General features: G+C 37.5%; 1 protein-coding gene across 2 annotated transcripts in view; it reads right to left on the reverse strand.

Annotated features, from left to right (window-relative positions):
- PELI1 (pellino E3 ubiquitin protein ligase 1) overlaps positions 1-20,521 on the reverse strand; it is a 52,627-nt gene that overhangs the window by 2,669 nt on the left and 29,437 nt on the right. For both annotated transcript variants that reach the window (XM_055120905.1, XM_055120906.1), the window contains exons 2-6: positions 10,143-10,281; positions 6,128-6,257; positions 3,969-4,070; positions 899-1,096; positions 617-805 (exon numbers count right to left, since the gene is read on the reverse strand). In XM_055120905.1, the coding sequence (XP_054976880.1) occupies positions 617-805; positions 899-1,096; positions 3,969-4,070; positions 6,128-6,257; positions 10,143-10,213 (690 nt within the window). In that variant the 5' untranslated portion in view covers positions 10,214-10,281. The remainder of the gene's footprint in view (positions 1-616; positions 806-898; positions 1,097-3,968; positions 4,071-6,127; positions 6,258-10,142; positions 10,282-20,521) is intronic.

The raw sequence follows: 20,521 nt of genomic DNA on the forward strand, positions 1-20,521 counted from the left end.
ACTTATTTTAGGTTTTGGATCGCATGGAATGCCAGGGATCAAACCCGGCACCCTGCACACTGTACTATGGCTCTAGCCATCAACTTTTTTTGTTTTTGGTTTTGCTTGTTGGGCCATACCCATTGGTGCCCAGGGCTTACTCCTGGCTCTGGGCAGAGGCTGATGTTTTGTTAACTTAAAAAAAGTAGGGGTGAGAGAGATAGTACAGTGAGTAAGGCACTTGTATTGCATACGCTGACCCCAGTTTGATCCCTGGCATCCAACATGGTCCCTATATCCTGCCAACAGTGATTCCTGAGCACAGTCAAGAGTAAACCCCTAAGTATCACAGGGTGTGGCCAAAACCACCCTCTTCCCAAAACTATTTTTAAAAAAAGCGTAGGCCTCAAGATACACTAATGTAGTATGAAATAAAACATTTTTTTAAGAGTATCCATAGTTAAACATTAAGATGTAGTCCCTAGTATAGTATAGTATTTGATGAGCTGTGATGTACCTCACAGATTTGGTACTCTGCATCAACGGCAGATTTAAGAGTTTGGGAAATACATTTAGTCCAAATCATCCAATGTGCTGATTATGGGAGATAAACAGGAAATTACATCTCAGGACTTACCATTTTTCCTCTCTGTTGAGCAGATCTGGTTTCACGCAGACTGAATACATTTCCACATACAGATATTTCTCTCCATATCCCAGGCTTGGAGTCTTCTGTGAACCCATTGCGGGGATGCATAACAAGAACGCCATTTGTGGTTAAGCCATCCATCTGACCATCTGATGTCTTCCATTTGGCAGCCTTTTCCTGGTAAGAAGAACAGCAAGTTTCTTTTTTTTATGATTTTCAAATAGAAAAGTTGATTTTAGAAATGTATTGTTTAGATAAAAAAAATTTTACCCCAAGAAAGATGTTTTTGGATGAGTCAAATCCTGCAGCATAAATTCGCGCTGTAAATGGGGGATTCCGTTCACATATGATTCTACAGGCAAATCTTGATATAGTACTTTGCACGGATTGTGTATCTGAATTAGTCTGACTTCCAGGAACTGTGTCAGTTACTACAAAATCAATTGGGCTTTCAGTGGACCGACCAATCTAAGAGGAGAAATTAAAAACATCAATAAACCCTCAAAGGAAAATAGTTGAAAATTCATTCAAGAAAGTCACAGGTACCATGAGACAGTAAGAAGGTCTCTTGCATTGCATGTGGCCAACATGACTTCAACCCCTGGCACTGCATATGCCCCTGAGTCCCACTAGGAGTGATGCCTGAGCAGACACAGGAGCACCTCTGGTGTGGCCCAAACCCCACTCCCCTCAAGAAAAATAAATAAAAATCACTAAACCACTGAAATGTCTAAAGCTCAGTTATCATATGCTTAATTCTGAGAATATCTGTATTTTTGAAAACCAATCTCAGACTTTTCCTGGTGCAGTAATCAGAGAGCATAGAATTAAGTGGGAACTTATGACCTAGAAACTCTCAAGGGAATAAAGAAGTTAATATGACTGAGCTTCTAGATGATTACAGATTTAATTATTTCACTCTAAGAAAATAGTGAACATAATTAAAATATTTTACGATTACAGGATATAGATTGGATTACAGGATTTGGACTGGAGTGATAGCACAGCGGGTAGGGCGTTTGCCTTGCATGCTGCCAACCGGGGTTCAATTCCTCCATCCCTCTCAGAGAGCCTGCAAGCTACCGAGAGTATCCTACCTGCATGGCAGAGCCTGGCAAGCTACCCGTGGCGTATCCAATATGCCAAAAACAGTAACAAGTCTCACAATGGAGACATTATTGGTGCCCGCTCGAGCAGTGCTATGACACTGGATATAACACCAAAAATAATTTTTTTCGATAGAGCCAGGGATCGAATACAAAACCTAGCATGTTATATGTCAGGTGCTCTACTACTGAGCAACAACTGTAATCTAAATAGCATTTTATTAAGTTTCAATGCACTGGTGTCTTTATAAAAGTGTACAATAATGTTCCTCCTTAAGTTGAGAATTCATATGGTCTTGTTTGAGGCCTTACATATACTTCATACATTTTCTTATGTTCTTTGTGTCAGGTGTCAGTTATCATTTTTTTGCTGCATGTCTAAAAGCATGCCCTCTTCTAACCAGCTACTCTTGTTCTGCTATATGTTGAAAAATCAAAAAGCAAACTTCAAAGAAGAGTACTGCAAAAGATTCTTGTTGAAAGCTTAAGAAATTTCTAGGTAGTACTGAAAAAGAATTTCAGTACATGGGCTATGTGGTATGTGTGTGTGCTTATACACACACTCAAAGAAAGAGGGCTATCTATCTTTATACAGACAAATGTGTATGCTCAGGGGACCACATGGAATGGATCATATCAAACCCGGGTAAGTCACATGCAAGGCACACACCTTACCTACTCTGGCCCCTATGTGGAATATATCTTATATGCTTAGGTGTCTTATTTCATTTTATTCCTGTTTCTTAGACACAAACATTTCAGAAACCAGGCTTCCAGTCTGGTAGATGAGTGCCAGCAAATATACATCTTCAGAGGTGCTAACTAGCAAATAAACCAATTCATTGAAAGATAACATTTGAAGAAAAAAAAGATCCGAGAAATAGATGGTAAAAGTAGTAACTGTGATAGGGTCTTTAGAGATAGTACAGGGATAGGGCATTTACCTTGCATGAGGATGACCCAGATTTGATCTCCAATATCCCATATGGCCCCCCCAAGCCCGTCAGGTGTAATTCCTGAGTGCAGAGCCAGGAGTTGCCCCAGAGAATGGCCAGGTATGGCCCCAAACCAAAACCAACACAAAGAAATGATCAATTTATTTGATTTGTGATAAAGTAGTATTATAAAGCTAAAGAATGTAGGTGCTGAGAAAAAAAAAATACAGCCCCTGTACAAAGATGATGGCTCTTGAAATAATTCTCTGCATAGTTATGTCTTAAGACTTCTTATATCAGTACTTTTAGATAAAAATTCTAGTATTTTTGTCTTATCATCAAGTATAAAGTCTAGGAAAGTTTTAAGGGAGAAACTGATTGCTTAACAAACATAAGACTGGATATGCCTTTTATTTATTTTTAAGTCAACAATATCCAAAGGAAATGGTCTCAGACTTTTGAAATGAAAAGTATTTCTACTATTATAAAAAAAGTAATTATTTTATTAAAGGGTTAGAAGAGATCTCAAATATTTTTCTATTAATTATGAATATATCACCAAGCCTTTTCATCTTCATTTAATATTAAAATTTAGGAAAAAGAATAATTGGGATAATAATAGATGATCCCAATTTGTTAAATTTGTTTAAAAAAAAAATCCAAGACTTTATGAAACCTAAATTAAGGAAGATGCTATCATAAATTCTATTACATCTTTGAGTTTCCCTGTTCTATTATCTATCAGTTTGTAAAAATAACAGCATGGACTAGAACAAAGAATAAGGAAAAAAGCTGCTTTTTTCTCTAATATCTTTGATCAAATATGAAACAAGTGTGACTTCATATTTTTAGAGACTGCTCTGAGAGTGAAAGGCAGAAAAAAGTAGCAAACAATGGTCATATACATGTACAGAATACTTGCTGATTCTTTCTTTTGAATATTGATAGCTAATGGAGTTTTAGCTACAGCTACTCTTATTAATACTATGTACCTTGTGCACAGTTCTGAAACACTTTATGTATTAACACATATGTTTCCCCAAAATCATGAAGGATGTTCTATAAGCTGCACTTTATAAGAGAAAATTGTAACAGAGGGTGCATAAGTAATCTTTCCAGGAAATCTGATTTCAGAAACTGTTTTTCAGTCATTCTAAGAGTTTTAAACAAGAATTTAGAAATTAACATATATTTTAATAAATACATTATGAAAATATAGCATTCTTTAACAGCAGCAAAAGTTATCAAGAATGGGCTTCATATATTCTTTTTAAAGGCAAAAAGCCAAATAATGTATACCTGAAACATATCAGTGTTGCTGTCATGAGTATATTCAACCACCACTGTCTGGGCGCGAGATAAGGTGTAAGATATGCTATGTTGGTCCTTGTTGCTTATTGCCTATGGAAAGAAAGATTAATAGCAAAAAATGAGTAAGTAGGCCAAACAGACCAAAAATATGTTAAGTTTATTATTTATACATGTTTTTTCCTTGATATGGGGTAGAGATTAATAACTTGCACAATCTCTGCTGTGACAATAATTTCTTAACTGAGTAGAGTATATAATGACATATAAATTGAGGCAGAAATTAATAAAATTTTATTGTATAAAAATACTAAAAAATCTGAGTCTCTCTTAGTAGTATTTTAAATAATTAAGCAAATAAAAAACCAAATCCCACATAACGAACACAAAATTTTTCAAGGGAAGCCTTATTTTCTAAAGTAATTCCAAGAGTTAAAAAAGTTAATTAATAAGCAGAATTAGAAAGTGTTCCTAAGCATTTTGTGACTCTCTGAATGACAAATACTTGCCATGTGCTGGCTGAGCTATAGAAAAATTCATAGAACGATCAAAACATTATCAAAGGAAACGGATATAATGCCTATGACTATATTCCTGACATTCAAACGTACAAAAGTCTGCCAAAAAACTTTTTCAGTTTTGTTTGTAGGCATTTTCTGTTTCTGAGTTAAAGATAGTATCCGGGGGAAGAAAAATGGTAGTGGAGACAGGCTGAATAGACCAAAGAATTGCTCTATATACAGCAAAAAGAGTAAATGAAAATAAGTCATTCTTAGCAGGAAAACCAAAAAATTTCATAATTTTAGTATGTTTTAAATTATAGTTAATGTGTAACAGATAAAGCCTTGAGATACTAGCTCTAATATTTAAATAAAGACTGAAAACGTTAAATACATAAAAAGAATAAACAACTGAGTATTTCCTAGTTAGCTCTATCAAAGCTTAGTGATATGTCTTTGTCTGATTTTTAAAAAGCAAATGAACTCTAAAAATACAACAGATGCTTCTTAACATGCCCCTCATTCTCCATAGGGGTTATCAGAATGGATACTATGAAAAATTTTTAAGTACTGATCTATATATTTATGAAATATAACAGTTTTACAAGTTTAAAAACCTATTATTTAATTCAGCTTTAAACAACTAACTTTTCAATCAACTGACCTGATAATTGCTCAATATTTTCAAAGTGAATTCTACATGACTCAAAAAATTTAAGAGCAGATTTTTTTTTTTTTTTTGAGGGAGGGTATAGCCCACACCCAGCGGTGTTCAGTGATCACTCTCAGCAGGCTCAAGGGACCTTCTGGGGTGCTGGGGATCAAACCTGGGATAGTACTATCACTCCAGGTCCTAAGAACACAATTTTTCGTCTTTTTCTAGAATACAAAGAATAGGCTTTTGATTTATTCTGATTTTTCTGTTTAGTTATTAAATCTATTCTTAAATTGAGAGTAAGACTATTTCTAGAACTAAATTATCACTAGACTAGAAGTTTTCTCCATAACCTCACTAATACATTCTTCAAAAATTTAAAGAATCAGTATTTAATTATAAAGTTGTTCTCTAGTAAAGATAATAAGAAGTTGACAATGAAAACATGAGAAACAAAAGTAAAAGTGCAAGGAGCAAAAACTGCAAGTCTTTACAGGGTTTTACATGAGGACTTTCTATAGCAATACAAATTCCCTGATTCTCAAGGCAGGCAACTGCATCATCCTAATGACTAGAGAATGTCCCAGCCCCACACCCATCCATTAAAAATAAGCAACAGAATTGTTTCTAATATCCATACACTCATTTGTCCAATCCCCTCCCATCTGGCACATGTTTAAAGACTGTTACAAGTGCCTTCCCCCATTCAAACAAAAGCAACCTTCTGGTACATAAATATTCAGACAGAGCTGGAGAGGTTGCTTTGCATGCAGAAGGTCCACGTTTGCTCCTGGGCAATGCATGGAACTAGCAGTGACCCTGAGTAGAACCAGAAAGAAGTGGGTTCTGAGCACCTCTGAATGCATCATAAAAACGAAAAAAAAAAATAAAAATGAATTGTGATGAGAATGCTAAAGTATTTGTGAGTGACATTCATGGTTTTTCAATTTCTCCAGGTTAACACAATTTATATTTGGTCTTTTTTAAATTTTTACCTTTGCAGCCTGAGGAGTACAAGCAATATGCACAGTGCTGGGCTTCACCCCATTTGCCTTAGGTCTTTTGAACAAAGCAAATCTACTTTTCCTCCTTCCTCTATCTCCATTTGGGAGAGACCCATTATACCTGAAGGGAGAAAAGAAGTTTAGACTGAGATGAACATACTTCTAGAGCAAATATTTTACTTTGTCTTACAGGGTCAATTCCCAATTATCAATTAGCATAATGTAGTTATCTCAAATTCATTTTAGCAATCACTGATCCTCAAGCTAGTATAAAACAAAATGAGATTCTTCATGGCTACATTCCAAAGCACAGAGAACTACCTTTTGTATTATACATAGCCTAAGATTATACATAGCTCATTTTTCTTCCCTCTTCTATTGAAGAACTGATTAATAGCATTTCTGTCTCCCTATGATTCATTCAACTTTTTAAAATAATAAATGTTTGCATGTGCTAACATAACCTTTAAACGAAGTATGAATTGTTTAAAATAGAATCACCTTTAATTGTGAATCAAACACTTTAAAATAGCCTATCTTTTGAAATAAGAAATTTTTAGACTTGCTTGTTAAAGTTTCAGTTACTTGAATGTACACACTCATGCTCACATTGTTGACAAAACCCATCCAATTGAGAGGACTGCAAAGTAATAGTTTAAACAAGACAGTGGCGAGTTCTTTGTGTTTCCTCTTATGCCCAATATATCCTACATTCAGAGCTAAAGAATTCAACAACCCCAAATTGCTAATTGGAAAAAAAAAGGCAAAAAAACACACCCCTTCAACAAAAGAGTGTTTTCTGTAATCAAAGGAACAAGAAAAGAGGCAGCCTTAGGAAAATAAACATTCCTAGGAAAACAAACATTCTACTGTAGCTAGGTTATGTGTGTATATATGTATGTGTGTGTGTGTATACACCCTAAAGGTATGTAAGTAATCAAGGACTTGAACTAATACGAAATGAAGATAGAAACACTTGAGGTCAAATGGCCACACTAGTAGTCGCACGGTTTTGGGTTTCTGTATTTTAGTATTTTAGTAACTAAGTCCAGAGAAGGATCTGCCAGAAATTGCATCATTGCAAGCTTGTACCTCTCAGCTACTTTATATTCCATGTATGAGTGCAACCTTTCTATATCTGTCTCTTTCTTTCTGACTCATTTCACTCAACATGACACTCTCCATGTTGATCCATTCTCAGCAATGGAAAACAAATTATCAAATGCTTCCTTTTCAGCAGGTCCGACTTTAGTGGGGAGAAACTCCAAATAATAACAGTGAGGTTTTTTTGTTGAAATATTGAATGTAATCAAAGTAAAGTGAAAGTAAAGTGAAATTTATCAGTTACACAGGCGGGGTGGGGGGAGGTATACTGTGATTCTTGGTGGTGGAATATGTGCACTGGTGAAGGGATGGGTGTTCGAGCATTGTATAACTGGGACCTAAACCTGAAAGCTTTGTAACTTTCCACATGGTGATTCAATAAAAGAATTAATTTTTTTTTTTTAAAAAAACAACATTTGGTATTTATTCTGTTCTAGGCGCTACTGGGTTCTATTTCATACATCACTTTAATTCATACATTCTCACATGAACCTTGTGAGACTGGTATCACTTTCCATTTTTATAGATTTGTAATTAAAATTATTCCTCAGAGAATTATGTTCCTCAGAGTTTCAGAGACATTATCTGAAAGTCAGGCAAGTGACAATGGCAAAGTCAAAAAGATAAGTCCAAGTATTTGCCAAGTCCTTTATGGCATAAGCAGTAGCTTAATGATAAACTCCTCATTCACTTCCGGGGAGAAATCAGGCAGGGTATAAGGAACGTATGTGAGGCAGAAAGAAGAGAGCTTACTCAAAGACTGCCATGCATAGAAATCAAAGTCTTTATGAAAAATAAAATACTAAATTCTACTGGAGAAAGGACTTGGTAATCTTGTTTATTAAAAAAGTACTCAGGAAAGTCCCTTAAAAGCCTATCAATTGGGCTAGTTCAGGCTGTTTGCTGTCTCAAGACCACAATGTGGTTTACTGTACTGATCCTCATGATTGTACACTAAGTTACAGAATTTCTTCCTCTTCTAGAGACAGGCTCTTTCTTCCATATCAAATTCCTACAGCTCAAAGCACTTTGCTAAGCAGCAATAATACAAAACTGCTGATACTATCCTGTCTTTACCTCTTTTTCTAGTGGGTTGAGAAGAAGCATTATTTGTATTGTAAGACACCAACTGCCAGATACAGAAAAGACTACTATTGCTGAGGATTAACTGAAAAATTGCTAAGTGAGATGATTAAACTATGTATCAGATTTAAAATTTTAGGAGCTGATGTGATAGTTCAGTGAGTATGGTGCTTGCCTTGCACATGCTAACCTGAGTTTGGTTCCTAGCATCCTGTATGTTCCCCAAGCACACAGGAGGGATCCCTGAGCACAGAGCCGGGAGTAAGCCCGGAGCACCTCCAGGTATGGCCCCAAAACATCAAATTTTCTTTTGATTAATTTCAGTCTTTAAATGATTCCAATTTCCTGCTAAGAGAATTTAACTTAGGACAGGTGTTTGATAGTTTAAAATTGCTTGTCATCAAAATATAAAAGTATTCAAGTGGTATTATTATAGTTACTATATTAAGTTTATTGTCTTTTTTGGGGGGGCTATGGTGGTGGTTGCTAGTTTTTGGGTCACAGTCAGCAGCACTTAGGAATCACTCCTGGCTATATTCAGGCAACTGTATGTGGTGATGAGGTTAAACCAGGGTTAGCTTCATGCAAGCCAAGAGCCTTTTTACCCCTGTATTCTCTGCCCACAAGCTTATGACTTTTAAAGTTCTGGGATTTTTTTTTTTTTAAACATATCCAGTGATGCTCAGAGATCACTCCTAGCTCTGCACTCAGAAATTGCTCCTGGTGGTGCTCAGGGGACCATCTGGGATTCCGGGGCTTGAGCCCAGGCTGGCTGTGTGCAAGTTACAAAAGCCCTACCTGCTGTAGTATCACTTAGACCTTAAGTTCTAGTTTTGAGGGATTATTATTTGTCTCAAAGGAAATTAGCTAATCTTCCCTGTCATTTTCAGGAGAGGAAACAAAGGTCCAAAATGGTTAAGTGGCTTATACAAGGCCTTTTGGCTGGCAATGTTGGAAACAGCTTAGAATCTAGGATTCCTCACTCTCTGCCATGAGCTTAAGCTCCTTATTATCTCCCCAGTTTCTCGTAGTTTATCATGTGAAATGACAGGTACATTCTCACTGAAACATGAACTTATATTATTAGGCTGATTCTAAAGCATGCTATTATGTCTAGAGATGTTCTTTAGGCAGAAGAGAAACAGCTGGAAGAAAGGAAAATGTATGATTTCTACTTAATTGACTAACATTGAGTCTCAACTCGTTTTGACAACTATAGCACATTCAGATGAAATAAACTGAAATATTGGAATCATCTTTTCTTCAGTCTTTATACGGTTCCTGCAGTAGCTGTATGGATCACAGTACTTTTGAAGTCAACGAGTAACAAGGTCCTGGGCTTCAGCCATCAGAAGTCTGATCTTATACAAGTTCTTTCATCATTATACAGGACCATAATAATAACAAGCACAAAGCAACAACTACCTCAGGCAGTATATAAAAAGCAAATAAATATCAACCTATTTACATTGACCTGAAGGGGATGATTCTTGGAAAAGTCAGTTTAGGTAATTTTTTCCCCCTAAAATATGGGATAGGAACAAAACATAGAGTAACTTTAACTTCAAACACACTTTTCATTTAAGAAACTGTTCTTTCGAGGAGTAAGGACATGGCAAACTTCATATGACATTTAGGTGCTTATAATAAACGTCTAAGTTTAAGAGTGATGTTTCTTGATCTAGTAATAGCACTTCATGGCTTCAAATCCGTTTTGGAAATAAGTAGGATATGAATTCTAAAGAAATAGACTTGTAACCTAATGTCAAAGTTTTGTAAGTTTTCCAATGTCACGTGTCACTGGACGGAGAAAGCTTACCCTAAGACAATGAGTTCACCATATTTTACTGGTGCTTTGGATGGATGATTTTCTTGATCAGGAGAAAACATGAGCTTGGCTTTTTTTTCAACTCTCTGTTCACTGGTCAGGAGCCTTGGGACACCTTTTGCATTATTTCCTAAGAAGGGAAAAGTTATCATTAATAATGTGAACAATAAATTTCAGTTTATTTAATTAAAAAATTTTATTGAATCACAGTGAGAGTTACAAAGCTTTAATGATTGAGTTTCTGTCATACAATGATCAAACACACATTTCTCCACCAGTGTACATTTTTCACCACCGATGTTCCTAGTATCCCTTCTGCCAACCCCACCCCATCCCACCCTCTGCCTCTGTGGCAGATAATTTCCTTCTTTCTTTTTACTTTGGGGCATTATGGTTTGCAATACAGATACAGAGAGGCTATCATGTTTGGCCCTTTACTTACTTTCAACACATATCTCCCATCCTGAGTGATCCCTCCAATCATCACTGACTTAGTGATCCTTTCTCTATCCCAGCTGCCTACTTACCCAGCTCATGAGGCAGGTTTCCAACCATGGAGAAGTCTACCTGGCCCTTGTCTCTACTGTCCTTGGGTGTTAGTCTCATATCATGTTATTTTATATTCCACAAATGAATGTAGTCATTCTATGTCTGTCCCTCTCTTCAAGGGTGAAACACCACTGAACAAGCAAGTGGAAAAAACGTAAACAAATAGGACTATATTAAACTAAGAAGCTTCTGCACCTCAAAAAATAAATAAAGAGAGCACACTGAACGGGAAAAACTATTTACCCAATACCCGTTAGATAAGGGGTTAATATCCAGGACATACAAGACATCAGAACTGTACAAGGAAAAAATCCCCAACCCCATCAAAAAATGGGGAAAGAAATGAACAGAAACTTCCTCAAAAATAAATATAAAGGGCCAAAAAGCACATGAAAAAATGCTCTACCTCACTAATCATCAGAAAGATGCAAATCAAAACAACAATGAGACATAATCTCACACCACAGAGATTGGCACACATCAAAAAGAACAAGAACGACCAGTGCTGGTGTGGATGTGGGGAGAAAGGGACTCGCATTTTTTCTTGGTGGGAATGCTGATTGGTCCAGCCTTTCTGGAAAATAATACGGGCATTCATCAAAATACCTAGAAACCCAGCTTCCGTATGATCCAGCAATACCACTTCTGGGAATATATCCCAGGGGTGCAAAAAAAAGCACAGTATGACATCTGCACCTGCATGTTCATTGCAGCACTGTTCACAATAGCCAGAATCTGAGAACAACCCAAGTGTTCGAGAACAGATGACTGGTTAAAGAAACTTTGGTACATCTACACAATGGAATACTATGCTATGTTAGGAAAGATGAAGCCATGAAATTTGCTTGTAAGCAGATGGACATATCATGCTAAATGAAATGAGTCTGAGAGGGAGAATGAATTCCAGTTTAAATAAAGATGTTTTTCCAGCAATTCTCAGTAACTCAATATAATGCAAAGTATCCCATAGTACACAAGTTTTGTGACATTCCCCCTGCCCCGTAATGGCTACATAGAACTATTTAAATAGGTTAAAAATATAAATTTGGAGTCTTCTATTTCCAGGAAGATGAAATAAGATATACTTTTCTGTTTCTTTTGCTTGGTACAACTAAATACCCCTGAACGTTATGGAATATAAGGTGGCTCAAAGGGATAGCTGAGTGGCTAAACGCACCTGTCTTGCAAGCATGAAACCCTAAGTTTATCCCCGGTGTTTGCTATTCACATGTGCTGAGTGTGTTTTTGCACCTCTACCACCTTTTCCCCTGTGGTTACATAGAATATGTACAAACACAACCAACTGTGGGTTTATACTGCCACCCTTCCCCTGCTCTTCATCTCATCATCAACAACAACAAAAGAATGAGAAATAAATGAAGCTTAATTTAACATGGAAAAAACATTTTACAAGATACAAATAAACCAGTGTAAAGGCAGACTAACCAGGTACCTTGGGTCCCAACTGATGATAAACTGATGAGTTCTCTGAGTTTCCTTTTTTGGCCTAATATATTCCATACTCAACGCTAAAGAATTCAATAACCTAGAAATGCCAACTGGCAGAGACCAAGGGGGGGAAAAACTTAACAAAAGTTTGCTTTCTGTAATCACCGGAATAAGGAAAGGGTGGAGCAGGAGAGATAGCGCAGGCAGTGGGTAGGGCTTGTGTAGCCAACCCAGGTCAATTAGGCGCCACATAGGGACATACTATGTCCGCCCCCCTGGTTCCCCCCCCTCCACCCAGGAGTGATTCTTGTTGATCCTGAACTAAGGGCCATGAACAAACCCTCAGCACAAGGAAGAAGGGAGCAAACAGAAAACTTGATAGATTAAAAACCGCTTTGTATCAGGCAAACATAATAGAAAACACTGCACCCCCATACTTCCCCACCTGACATTAACCACACACCTGCTGCAGTTGCCTAGATTCCTACTTCATGAAATGACATGGAAAGGTTCTTCACCACCACAGTAATGTCAGCCAGGGCATAAGCCAAGACTTGCACCCCTCTGGCTGGTGACATAACCCTCACCCCACCCATCAATAACAAAGAGCTCTTTTCATGCAGAGGATGAATAAGGAACCAGGAGTTCTAAGACCACCAGTGGAAATCAGAAGGCACCCAGGAAGTCACTGCCAAAATGCTGTTTTAAAAGGCTATTGGAAACAGAAAATGTAAATAATATCACTCTCAGAACACCATAATAAATCGCCCAAATTGCAAGAGAAAGTCACTCATCATTATCTTAAACTAGGAAGATTTAAGATAATGGAAAAAAAATCAATGGATGCCCAAATTGAGGTAACATCAATGTTGCCTGGAAGATATTAGTGTACAAATCATCTAATCTAAACAGCAGAGAAAATAAAAATCTAATTCCTTATGGGTCTATTATTTGTAAAGAACTAAGAATGAAAATGAAAGTTCTCAAAGAAGAATGGCTGAAAATGCTACCAATTTTGGAAAAAGGAAAAAAAAAACCCATAAACTGAATAAGTTAAACTCCATACAGGGCAAACCTACAAAAAGTCATGCCAAGTCACATTTAATTAAATTTCTAAAACCTATTAAATATGAAGAAAAAATATTTTCTTTTATTGGAAAGTGTGTGTGTATGTGTGTGTGTGTGTGTGTGTGTGTGCGCGCGCGCGTGCATGTGCGTGAGAGTGTGTTCACCCATCAGTGACTAGAGAAATACCTGGCCTGGTGGTGTAGGCCTGGCAGTTTGGGGTTCTGGTTTAGAGATACAGTGCTGCTCAGGACCATCAATGCCACACACACTCAGAGGTCATGTGGTGCCAGAGATGGAATTTGGGGTCCTGAAGTTATGGGAGAACATGTGCCAACTCTTTGAGCTATCTCCCTGGTTCCAAGACAGTACTCTGAAAGAAGCCAAAAGAGGAACTATACCTACCAGTGGGGAAAAAACAAATAACAGTGGATATCTCATCAGAAACAAAAGAAAAATGTAATAATAATAATCTTAATAAATAAAATACTATAAATAAAACATGATTTTAATTGCTGAAAGACTGCTAACTAGAACTCTACATCCAGCAAAAAATGTAGAAGAAATCAAGACATTCTCAGACAAAGGGAAAATTAAAATAATTTTTCACCAGATTTACTTTAATGAAGAGCTACATAAAAAATTATAAGCAGCAAAAAGCTACAAAAATGCAATAATAAAGTTTTTCTTTTGGGTCAGAGAGAGAGCTCAAGGGGATGGAGCACTTGTTTTCATACAGGTAAGGTTCAACTCCCAGCACTGCAGGGTGCCCCAAGCACTGCCAGGTGTGGCCCTCCAAAATGGAAACTTAGTTTCATATAAAACCTGTAAAAAACTGTGTATAGCAACTATTCCTAATAGTGCAAGATTGGAAACAAACCAGATGTTCTTTACTGGGAAAACCATTAAGACTTCCATACAGTCATATTGTAGAATACTCCTCAGCAATAAAAAGGAATAAGCGATTGGTACATGAAACAGCATGGGTCAGTCTCTAGAGAACTTGAGTGAATAAAACATGCAAACCTCACAATATTATATAAATGATTCCTTTTTTTAATGTAACCCTTTTGAAATGACAAAATCATAGGGATAAAAAACAGTGACTGTCCAGAAGGGAATGCCCTGCCACAGTGACAGGGTCGGGTGGGGGGAGATGGGATTGGGGAGGATGGGAGGGATGCTGGGTTTACTGGTGGTGGAGTATGGGCACTGGTGAAGGGATGGGTTCCCGAACTTTGTATGGGGGAAGCATAAGCACAGATGTGTATAAATCCGTAACTGTACCCTCATGGTGATTCATTAATTAAAAATAAATAAATTTATTAAAAAAAAAAAACAGTGACTGTCATGGGTTATGGAAGATGGGAAGATGGGGGAAGAAACTGGACACAGCCCTGAAACGCATATGGGAGACCCCTCTACTGATGAAATGTTCTCTACCTCTATATCAAATATCCTGGTTTACTATAGTTTTTCAATAAAATACCATCAAGGTTAAACTCGGCAAACAGCATACAGGATCTTTCTTCTGTATTTTTTAAACAATTAAAGGGCTGGAGCACAAACATTACCAATACTTTGATACATTAGTGATCAAGAAAAGGAAAAAATCAAAAGCTTAATAAGAACTGATTAAATTTAAGTCAAATGATAAAAACAGTGCTTTACCTGGATTCCTATTTAACATTACTTTTTAGGAAGTGACGTTTTAGGAAAAAATTTCCTTTAAAAAGTTGATTTATTCTGGAGACAGTGCAGGGTTTACTACGGCACCTGACTTGCATTTGTTCAAACCCTGGAATCATGTATGGTCTCCTGAGCCCAACAGTCAGGAATGATTCCGGACAGAGAGAGGAGTAAGCCCTGACAACCGCTGGGTGTGACCCCCAACCTAAAAATAAAAAGCTTATTTTAAAGACGTCAATTTCAATAGTCTTAAATTACACTAGTAAATGTATAGACATGGCAAAAGCCTGAAAGCAATATAAATGCCCATACTTTGGTTGACAAAAGCCTATCATGAGAATAGCAAGTATTGAGCCTATTTTCTAGCTCTCTGAACAAAGTAACAAACATTTCCTCTTCTTTAAAAGTTTTGGGATTATAGTAGAATGAAGAGAATTTTTGAGGTGGAAAAAAAATACAAATGCTACTTGGCTGTAACAGATGAATTTCTAAGCAATGTGCATTCTGCAATACAGTTCTACTGCCTTGATAAGGGAAAAAAAAACAATTTTTAGCTTTGACAAGAAATTAGAGGAAGGGTGGTATATATAATCACCATTCTATACTGGCCAAAGTAGCAAAAAAAAAAAAAAAAAAACCCCAAACAAAACAAGACCCCCTCCCTCACAAAACCTGCTTCCAATTATGCTTATTTTTACTCTGTTTAGGTCCCTTAGAAAGTCTGATGCTGAGATTTTTTATCAGTGATATCATAGCTCAATCACAACAACACATCAAACTTGAAGTTTCTTTTTCTATAGCTAACCTAAAATTTACTAATAAAAGACTTTTGAGTATCAGTTATTTACATACTTCAGTGGCTCAAGATAAACAATTTCCTTAAATATAAAAATATGTATAAACAAATCTACACTACAAATGAAATGTACCATGATAGTTATTTCTCTTGAAGCAACTTTTCACTGCAATACAAGCTGATAGTGAATGGAAAGAAATTGTTGGTTGGCTGGAGATGAGAGAGAGATTAGGACACTTGTCTTGTATACCTAGGTTCTATCCCGGGCACAAAATGGTTCCTCAGCGCTGCTGAGTATGGCCTCAGGGCCCGCCCTACCTTCCCACATGGCTTGAATTTTTGTGTTCTCAAGAGTCATGATCTTCCGAATGGTTTAACAAAGTTCAACAAAGTCCAATAATAGTGCTTTCAAGTCATTTTCTTTCAATATTTTCAAATCTGGGTAAAGATGCAGAACTCTTCTAGATCAATTCCTGAAGTCAGGCACTTGTGCAGTGGTTATGTACACAAACTATATGCGAATGCCTACATGAGTGGCCCCACCTGTTGGTTCTCAAGTTGGCTGAACGTTATTTATCCAGTCCTATCCCAACATGATCTAATACAAAAAAAACTTGAGCTAGTACCATTAGTATTATTAAAAGATGGAAGAGTGATAACAGAAAATCTTGCTACAGTAATACACCATTTTTCTAAGATCTATTACTTTTGAAACTCTGATCTTTAAAAATAAGCATGTTACTCTCATCAGCTGGAACCTTTCCTGTTTTAAAATAAATATTCTGGAATACTGCTATTTTCTGTGTGCAGTAGGAAAATATAAAAAGTTAGCCATAAAATCCATTTCTTAGCAAGTCTCACTAATTTTTGAGACTGTTTAGTTTTGGGGTCTCTTGTTTGGGGGAGATTTTTTTTTTTTTTTGGAGGGGTATATTCATTAATGTATATTCAGCAGAGCCAGGAGTGTTGGCTCTACATCTGGGAATTACTCCTGGCTATGCTGGGAAGACCATATGGGATACCCAAGATCAAACCCAGGGAAGGCAAGCACCCTACCCATTCTACTATCTCTCTCTGGCCCAAGGAATGACTGTTTTGGCTATCAAGTAGAGAAAAGGAGCCTCTACAGGTAAGTGAGAGACAGGCCAGAGAGGAGAGCAGCAGTCAGAACCTGCAGGCCATGTGGGTCATTTAAAGACTGATTTGGTCAATACAACACTTTAATCCTTTGTTGTTTTGGGCTTCCCTGGTTGTGTGGTAGCCATAAGGGCTAGACCTAGTGGTGTTTCCTTTTCCTAAAGGAAAGACTTCTACCATCTCTAATTGTCAGTGATGAAATTCTGGAAAACTAATCTCTGTCTGAACAGGTCCTTCAGTAAGACACAGCTTTCCCTTTGCTATTTACATGATATACAGCTTTTCTGCTTACACTAAGGCAGGAACTTTGTGCAAAATTTTTACTCTGGGAGGGGAAAAGAGAAAACAAATGGCAAGCAAGAGAAAAACAGATCTCATGCAGATGTTCATACAATCTTTTGAACACTTCTATTTGGCAGGCAGTAAGTAAGCATAATGGCAGAGGGCATGGAAAGGGGGGATGCTTTAAAACATGCAAAATGGTGTACAAATGTGCATGGTAAAAAAAAAAAGTAAATTATATATTGTCTTGATGAAACATTTTCATCTATACTGGAGTTCCCCTGTTGTTAATTGCAAATCGATGACTCAAAAATGTTTTATACGGTAAATTTACAGCAGTTTCTTGATAAAAGTGAAAACCTGGTCATATTTTTTACATAATTAGCAGGACTAATAAACTGCACTTTGTCATCACAGGACAAAAAGGATGTCAGCAATAGGAATGTAAGGTTTCTACTTTCGATCAGAGACTTTGAATTTAAATTTTCAATACGCAAAGGAGGATGTGAACTCCATTCCACCTTTCGAGTTAGGGCACCCACCTGAGCAAACTCATATTTCCATCCTAGGGCAACTGAATATCAAACTTGTTTTCTAGCTCCTGCAAGGAATACATTTTTCATCCTGAAAAAAGTAACATCTTTCCATGGTCAGTAGTCACATCTTCAGACTAGGATTTCCCAACCCTGGCACAGCTGAAGTTCTGACACTATGGTAGAAAGCTTGGCAGAATCCCTGGCCTTTAGACCCCCTAAACCCCTAAGTGGCACCTTCTATGATTGAAAAAAAAAATCTTACCGATCTCCCTCCCATTCCCCACACCCTGCTCAAGTATCAAACTGAAGGAGACAATTTTTTTTTTTTGAGGAGAATTTCACTGCTTCTGCCACAGTGCTTGGTGTATAGTAAGATATTTAATAAATGTTTGCTTATGAACACCATCATCCCAATGTCTTAAAGGTTATTACTAAGACCTGTGTTACAAAGGCGATGGCTTTGAGGGTACCAGAAGCAGATTCAGTGTTTTATTAGTCCTGAAAGAGTGGCTGAGATTAAGAATGGGAAACTATCATCTTATCTTGATGGCAATTAATTACTAAAGAATTCTGCACATTTAAAATATTTTTTCAATCTTAGCAACTTCTTTCCAGTGATTGAAGAAAAGGAACTGGAGCTAGGATAACCACAGAGGCAGCACTCAGGCCAGTACTGGGTAGCTTGACATTTAGAAAAAGACTAATCTGTGGAGGCCAGATAAGAAAGTATCTTCTTGACCTAGGAGACCCATATCTAGAAAAATTAAAAGTGGGCTTCGGAAAGCATAAGGGAATCCTCCCAAGTCAAAAGGGGTGTCAATTTGAATCAACCTTGGATTAAGGTCTAACTTGCACTTGTATAGAAAGTTAATTAGCAAAACGCTTTCATATAAGATTATTTTACTTGACCCTCACAATAGCTCTGTGAATTAGGTAGGAAAGTCTTATTAACTCCATTTTCCAGATAAGGGAACTGAGTGTGTCAGTCAGAAAGGTCAAATGACTGGTTCAAGGCCAAACAGGTAGTAACTGCCAGAGTTAGAATTGAATCCCGTTATTAATTAAACATAATAAACTCATTTAATTTTTGACACAACTATATCAAAATTCTTTACCAGCACTTTATAAAAGGGAAAATGGAATATGGCCAACCAGGTTCAATTCCCATATTGTCCCCCAAGTCCCACCAGGGGTGATCTCTGAGCTCAGAACCAGGAGTAAGCCTTGAACACAGCAAAATGTGGTGCACGCGTGCGCGCGCGCGCGCGCACGCGCGCACACACACACACACACACACAGTGGGGCCAGGGAGACAACCTGAAACACGTAGAGTTAAATAATACAAGTTTTCTGACACTTCACACTAGACAAGGTTGGCTTGAGTTAAGTCCTAAATGAGAATAAAAAACCTTTTGAAACCACTTAGGACAGCAACTAGAAAGCAGAGCTCTGTACAACTCTAACCAAGTTACACTCCAGTACAGACTTTAGTAATAGCTATGCAAATATGACTAGTGCTGTTGGAGATTAAGTGAACCTCTGTCACTTCCTTAATGCTCACTGTATTTGTCAACCCTATTTCCTGGTGGTGACCAACAACAAAAACGTCAGTAAGCAAAGTGGACTTTGCATGTTTGTTTCAAAAAATGGGGAGGAGAAAAAGGTAATCCCCAACTGGAAAAGCAGGGTGCTACATTGAGGCACACTGCTGGTATATCTAGGCAAAAAAAAAATAGGCATTACAAGTGGGTTCAGACAATCTCGTCACAAAAACTATCATGTACTCCTGAAAAGCAACAACTAAGAAAAAACTTTGCAGGGCAGTATTCTTGATTGGGAAAAGGCAATTAAATACAAATTCGTCACCTTAACGTCAAATAGGGCCGGAGTGATAGCACAGCGGGTAGGGCATCTGCCTTGCACAAGGCCAACAGGGGTTCAATTCCTCCTTCCCTCTCGGAAAGCCAGGCAAGCTACTGAGAGTATTCCGCCCGCATGGTAGAGCCTGGCTAGCTACCTGTGGCGCATTCAATATGCCAAAAACTGTAACAAGCCTCACAATGGAGACGTTACTGGTACCTGCTTGAGCAAACCGATGAGCAACAGGACGACAGTGCTACAGTACTAATGTCAAATAATCACATAAGTCTTCACATCTAAAAACTGTATTTTAAAAGGCACAATCATGGACTCAAACTTTTTCTGTCTCTGCCCATGCTTAGCCTATTTTCAAACTTCCTATAATGCTATATACTTCTCAGAAACAAGGGTAGAAATTCTCTAGCCATTTAACTCCTAAACAAAATTCTGCAGCAAACAGTAAAACTAGTGGGATTAATTAGCAACTTGGAACAAAAGTACAGGATCAAAGCATATTTGTGGGAATTTCTATCATAACACTGGCAGCCAACTCAAGTCAATTTTATTTTCATAGTGGCTAATATTCATAGTGGCTAAGATTCTGTCTCTATTGTCAAGAACTGCTCTATATACAATTTACACATATTACTTGCAGGGTTCATCCCCTGAAGAACTTTAGAAGACAGGGCTATTATAACCCTCAGTTATTTTTCCTTACTATTTGTAGTGTTGGGTATTGAACAATAAGCCTCATTTACAGGCAAGAACACTAAGGTTCTAACTCAAACCCTACTTAGCACTCCAGAACTGCTGAAAACATATAGAAGAGAAGTGGGGGAGGTGAGGAAGGGAAGGGGGAGGGGGAGAGAGGGAGGGGGGAAGAGAGAGAGAGAGCGCGCGAGAGCACAAACAGTGTTAAGGTGCCTGTCTTGCATGCAACCACCTGGGTTCAATATCCAGCACCACCTGAAAGGAGTAAAGTCCTGAGAACTGCCAGGTATGCTCCC

Source organism: Sorex araneus, chromosome X (genome assembly GCF_027595985.1).
Source record: "Sorex araneus isolate mSorAra2 chromosome X, mSorAra2.pri, whole genome shotgun sequence".
NCBI lineage: Eukaryota > Metazoa > Chordata > Mammalia > Eulipotyphla > Soricidae > Sorex > Sorex araneus.